The sequence below is a fragment of the Chelonoidis abingdonii genome, chromosome 8 (assembly GCF_003597395.2).
Source record: "Chelonoidis abingdonii isolate Lonesome George chromosome 8, CheloAbing_2.0, whole genome shotgun sequence".
Classification (NCBI taxonomy): Eukaryota; Metazoa; Chordata; order Testudines; family Testudinidae; genus Chelonoidis; species Chelonoidis abingdonii.
Genome location: NC_133776.1, coordinates 48,956,218 through 48,962,217, shown reverse-complemented (window position 1 = coordinate 48,962,217; position 6,000 = coordinate 48,956,218). Strand labels below are relative to the sequence as shown.

The window sequence follows — 6,000 nt, the reverse complement described above, 5'->3', positions numbered from 1 at the left end:
GCTCGGGGAGTAGGTGGGGCAGGGGTGAGCTGGGGCGGAGAGTTCCCCTGCATGCTGCCCCCCCTTACTTGCTGCAAGCGACCCTCCCTGCGCTCCCCTGCCCCAGTTCCCTCCGCCTAAATGCCGGCAGCGACCAGGGAGGCCGAAGATCCGGCCGCCGCGGTCGCTGCCAAAGAAAATGGTGCCCCCCAAATCCTAGCTCCCTAGGCGACCGCCTAGGTCACCTAAATGGTTGCACCAGCTCTGTTCCCACAGGATCTTCCCAGAGCTTTGCAGCCTCCCCACTTCCCATGAAGGGAGATCTGGTGTCCCCTCCCTACCTACATGAGAAATTTCGGGTCCACTTGCTTCTATGCACAGCTGTCTGCCTCTCTATTCAGCTGAGTGTAGGATGGAGTCTGGGGCCTGCCATTGCCAGTGTGAGTCAGATCACATGGCACTTGGAATCTGGAGCTCACCAGGTGAAATGCCAGCAGCAAGACCAGGTAGTCTGAAAGTGACATTGGCATGCCCTCAGCGGGAGTAAACTCAGTGTCTCTCTCTGTCCTACACTCCCTCCCGCCACCAGCCTTTGGAAACGCCAAGACAATTCGAAACGACAACTCAAGCCGCTTTGGGAAATACATCGACATCCACTTCAACCGAAGCAGTGTTATCGAAGGAGCCCGGATAGAGCAGTTCCTTCTGGAGAAGTCCCGGGTTTGTCGGCAGGTAAGGGCTCATCTGGGAGTCAGTGCTAACGCTGCTTCTGTTTTATGAGATCGCACTGACAGGCCTATCCCCTGGGGTACTTCTCTCATTACAGGCTCCGGAGGAAAGGAACTATCACATATTTTACTGCATGCTAATGGGGATGAATCTGGAGCAGAAGAAGATGTTGAACCTGGGCACTGCTTCAGAGTACACCTACCTCACCATGGTAAGATGCACCGCCCTCTACTCCCATCGCCTTGAGCATGGGGTTCCTCATGCTGGGCCGCTCTCACGTGTCACAGCGAAAGTGAGTTCAAGAGGGCTGGTTCTCACATAGAAATGGCCATGCCTAGAGTGAAAGAAGAATTAACATTAAAAGCTACAGTGTCCTTTAAGATTTTATTGTACTGTATCCACCACTGGGTGCAACTTATGGCTGTTAGAAGCTATCCGTCAAGAGGAGCCTTAAGAAAGATCAATAGCATCTTCAATTGGCTCCTCAGTCCCAGCCTTTGCACTGCAGTCCAGTTTCGGGTGACTGCCGTTGATCTCCCAGCTGGGAGAACACAAGGCCTGGATGTATTTCTCAGAGAAAAGGAATTAACGGGTACAAAATGTTCCTTTATTTCACAGGTGAAGCAACACCAGTAGCCATGGTCCTTATCTGTGGGGCCTTGCAGAAATAACTCAGTAATACGGTTCTCTCTTTAATCTGGGCTAGCTAACATAAAGTTCCCAGTATGTTTTCCAGAGAGTTTCCCCTGTGGGATGTGAGGATTCATCTTGGAGGAGACCGCTGAAAGTACTGAGTGGTTTAACAGCACCACCACCATTGACTTTCAGTGAGATTTGTGCTTCTGAGCAGATTTGGAAATCCACCCCCAATCTGGCCAAGTTCTTCACGCTCAAAACATGAGCTGAGCCGCTTTGTTCTGTGACTTGGACAAAAACGAGGAAAGAAGGAATTAGAGCCCAGTCCAGCACTATTCATGCCACAAACTTCAGTGGGAGCAGGGTTGGGTGCCCAAAAAACAAAGCTACTCAGATAGTGGAGGCTTTTGTAACCGTAGGCCTGAATGTTTACAGAAAGCCATGGAGCTCTGCGTTAAAGGATGGGAAGAATCTCACTAGCTAGGACATGCCTGCAGTTCTTTTTGGCCATTCTCATGCATGACTGCCATGGGCTCAAATGATGCTGCCCCTAAAGGAAAGTGCCCCTGTGTGACATTGTCCCAGGGAGTGAGAGCGGATTCTCCAGCTTGTTGATTACAGGAATGAAATGACTGAGGACAAAGTGATAATGTGGTCAGCACTTATTACTGCAGTTCAAGCACTGTATATTCCATGAAGGGCTGAAGTCCTTTTAGCTCAGTGATGAGTGCAGTAAAATACTTAGATAGGCAGATTAGATCCAGGGGAAATGCTCTCATGGTTTTTGTTGTGCTCAGCTATTGGTGCAAATAGCTATTAGCGCTATAAATAGAGATGCACATAAGGACACTTCACTCTTCCTGCTGCCACAGCACTGCATTGCCCGGGACTCACTGACGCAGCAGACATGCCCTACCCCATGGGCAAACCCCGAATCAGTTATTTATATGGAAGGTAGCAAAAGGCAGAGCGCTGAGTTGTGCCAGGCAGGCTTTTGCTGAAGACTTTCTCCTGTTGTTTATGGATCGTACTGTTCACTGTCTTGTGCTAGATTCTACTGTTCTGATTTTGCAAAGGTATTTTCTACCACTGTCCCAACCCTGCCTGTCTTTATTTCTCAAATGGGGGTTATTCCTACTGACTAGTGCCATGGAATGATTGTACAGGGCAGAGGAGAGCTACAGCAGGGGCAGGAAAAGACATGTGACTTCAAATCTGTCCTAAGAAACACTGCAAATGTATCCCATGGTGATCCCCAGCAAGTGAGTGGACTGCTGAAAGTTACGTCTCCTCTTTCCCTGCTCCAGAGCAGCCTTTAATGTAGCTGGTTGTTGAAGCAGCCCCTGGCCTAAGCTTCTGTCTCGTCTTCCCATATTACTCAGCTCAGCCATGGAAGCATGTGCTGTTTGACCTCAGAGACCCACTAATGGACGCCTCATCCCACTACTGACACAAGGTGTGTAGCCAAGTGTTTGACTACACTCACCGTTCGCTCGTAAAAATGTTCAGGAAAGCCAAATGCATTGTCTAAAAACAACGCAGCATAACATGAAAAGGAAACATCTATTCTATACCCTTCTTCCGGGAAACCATTCTTATCCTACAGCACGTTCACCTTACACAGTAGGTGTGGTTCAAAGAGCCATCCTCAAACCTGCTTCTGTTTATATTGTGCATGTGTGCCAGGTAACAGCTCCCTCTATTCACTTTAAGTGTCAGTCTAACCCACTTGTTAGCTAAGTTTGTCCTTGGTAGCTCTCTGTACTTTCCCATATCTCGTTCTGAATGCTGTATTCCCAGTGCTGATGAGCCCGGGAGGTACACCCTCCCTGTACCTGGCACAGAGTGTATTCATGTATCTCTGCTTTGTCATGTTTCTTATGTTCTAATGCCAAATCTGACTTCAACTTTGCAAAGTGGTGTGCAAGACTTGACGTCATGGGTGAACAGAACTGTGGGAAGAGCATAATCCATTCAGTTAACATAATTTCTCCCACCACCCATGTACATAATGTATGTTAGATTAATATCATGCACATCATACTATTCACGTGGTATATACTATCCCTAACAGATGCATATTGGCTAACACCACTCCAAGCAATGTGTCATCTTCTTTTGAGTGGGAGCAAAGAAAGAAACTACCATGGAAAAGGGAAATTAAAAAAAAAAATACACGAGTTTGTATCTTGGGTCTGTAACGAGCACCCTACGAGGCAGTTCTGTTATATATGTTTTGTTTTGCAGCCTAGAGGCTGCTATGCTAGGTCTGTATTAATAACCAGATGATTTCCCTGTGCCTATGAATGTGCTGTCATGCAGGGTGACTGCACTTCTTGTGACGGCCGTAATGATGCAAAGGAATATGCTCACGTCCGCTCTGCTATGAAGGTCCTCATGTTCTCAGATTCAGAGCACTGGGACATCAGCAAGCTGCTGGCTGCTATTCTGCACCTGGGGAACGTCGAGTTTGAAGGTAAACCCAGCACTGCCTGCAGCTAGGTCTTCCCTTCATCTCAGTGTTTAAAGTCTGTGGGTCACTATCTGCCTTCTTGTCTAAGACCCAGCTCATGGCTGTCTGCCAAACAAGTCTGGATGGCGATTGGGGTTTTGGAAGGGTAGCAGCTGCAGACAATAGAAGTACTGGTCGGTGAGCTGACTGAATTCTGTTCTGAGAGGGGACCCTGTTACTATTTTCACTATGAGACAAGGTTGCCAGGCCATAAAGAGGGCCCCTCACACACACTGAGGCATTAAATAGCACCATGCCCTGGCACGAATGATAATGAAAAAGGACTCTGTGAGCTAGGGGGAAGGGAGAGGCTGAGGCCACATCTTCATGGGCAATGTTAAAGCGCTGCCATGGCAGCACTGCTGTAGCTGCGCTTTAACGTGGCTTGTGTAGTTACGGCACCGCTGGGAGAAAGCTCCCCCAGAGCTCTAAAAAACCCACCTCCACAAGGGGAGTAGCTCTCAGCTTTGGGAGCGCGGCTCCCAGCACTGGTGCACTGTCTACGCTGGCACTTTACAGCGCTGAAACTTGCTGCACTCAGAAAGGTATTTTTTGACGCCCTGAGCGAGAAAGTTGCAGCACTGTAAAGTGCCAGTGTAGACAAACCCTGAGTCAGGGTTATTGTGGAAACTCAGAATTCTCTGAGTTGGGTTTGATTCAAATTGCAGCCTTAGCATTGCACTGAATGCATTCTGTAGGTGACTCTCACATCCTCTGTCCAGTGTGATCTGATTAATCTCAGCTTGGGAGCTTCTCAGGCAGTGACTTTCTCACTCAGGCCAGGGCTACACTACAGACTGCCGGCAGAGCTCTGCTGGTGTGGACATGGCCTGTGTTTCTCTATAGTGCTCTGCCCAAAATCCTGCTCCTGGCCTTGGATAGTACAGCAATACAAACAGTAACAATACAGCCATGCACCATAGTGGTAGTGACTTGTACTGTGTGTGTATACTGAGCTTTGTGGTTTCCTCTTCCCAGCTGCTGTGTATGATAACTTGGACTGTTCTGATGTGCTGGATTCTTCACACTTTTCTGTAGCAACCAAACTGCTTGAGGTACTGGATTCTCATCTTCTCTCACTAGCCCTCTGGTTTGTTCCCCCTTCTGGGAGGGTGGATTGTTGGCACATGTGCTTCTGTGGAGAGGTTGTTTATGGTGTTTTCCTTTTGTACAGTGTTCCCTTATCACTGCTAATGCTCACAGTGATGCCCCTCCAGACTGAGGCTTGGACTACACTATGCGTTTAAACCGATTGTAGCAGCGTTAAACCGATTTAATGCTGTACCCGTCCACACTACGAGGCCCTTTATATCGATATAAAGGGCTCTTTAAATCGTTTGTAACTCCTCCCCGAATGAGAGGAGTAGGCTTGAAATCTGTAATTATCCATATCTGGATAGAGGGTTACGTGTGGCCGCCAAATCATACGGTATTCGGCCCGTGTATCCACAAGCATCCAACACTGTGACCGTCTGGCAGGCATGAACCTCGAATGCATGTGCCAGTAACCAGGAAAAGCCAACGAAATTTTGTTTCATTTCCTGTTTCCCGGGGGAGCTCTGATCGACGGGTGGCACTGCAGTCCACCCAATCAAAAAGAGCTCAGCATGGACCGTATGGGAGATAACGATCTGATCGCTCTAATGCGGAAACAAATTGTTCAAAATCACAGCTGCCGTTACAGAAGGACCGAAATGGCAAAGTTTTGAAAAAAAATTCTCCAGCTCACAATGCTGCGGTGAACAAGGTAAGCGGAAGGCCAGAGACCAAATGGACGCTCATGGAGGAGGTGAAGGGGGTACTATGATGACTCCAGCTATCCCAGTCCACAGCAGTCTCCGAAAAACTATTTGCATTCTTTGCTGACTCCGAATGGCGTAAAGGTTCTGAAACAATTCCGGCGTGTTGAGGGACATACTGATCAATGTACCCCCCCCCCGCCGGACGTTGAAAGAACGAAGGGTAAAGAAATAGTTTCTTACTTCTTTCAATGTCACCTATGTCACTGTAATGCTCTGGTCAGATGCGAATCGCATGCAGTGAAGGAGCAGTAATCCGCTCCTCTGCCCTCCGGTGGCAGATGGTGCAGGATATGAACTGATATCGTCATCATCATCAGTCTGGATGCCTGGCGGCCTCTAGGT

At 48.5% G+C, this 6,000-nt stretch overlaps 2 protein-coding genes across 4 annotated transcripts in view; one reads left to right on the top strand and one right to left on the bottom strand.

Moving 5' to 3' along the window:
* LIMS2 (LIM zinc finger domain containing 2) overlaps nucleotides 1-6,000 on the bottom strand; it is a 317,098-nt gene that overhangs the window by 183,230 nt on the left and 127,868 nt on the right. The gene's annotated exons all lie outside the window — the stretch shown is intronic.
* The window catches only part of MYO7B (myosin VIIB), an 84,003-nt gene that overhangs the window by 8,979 nt on the left and 69,024 nt on the right, over nucleotides 1-6,000 (top strand). The window contains exons 6-9 of the mRNA XM_032764795.2: nucleotides 569-711; nucleotides 806-919; nucleotides 3,667-3,820; nucleotides 4,835-4,911. Coding sequence (XP_032620686.1) covers nucleotides 569-711; nucleotides 806-919; nucleotides 3,667-3,820; nucleotides 4,835-4,911 — 488 coding nt within the window. The remainder of the gene's footprint in view (nucleotides 1-568; nucleotides 712-805; nucleotides 920-3,666; nucleotides 3,821-4,834; nucleotides 4,912-6,000) is intronic.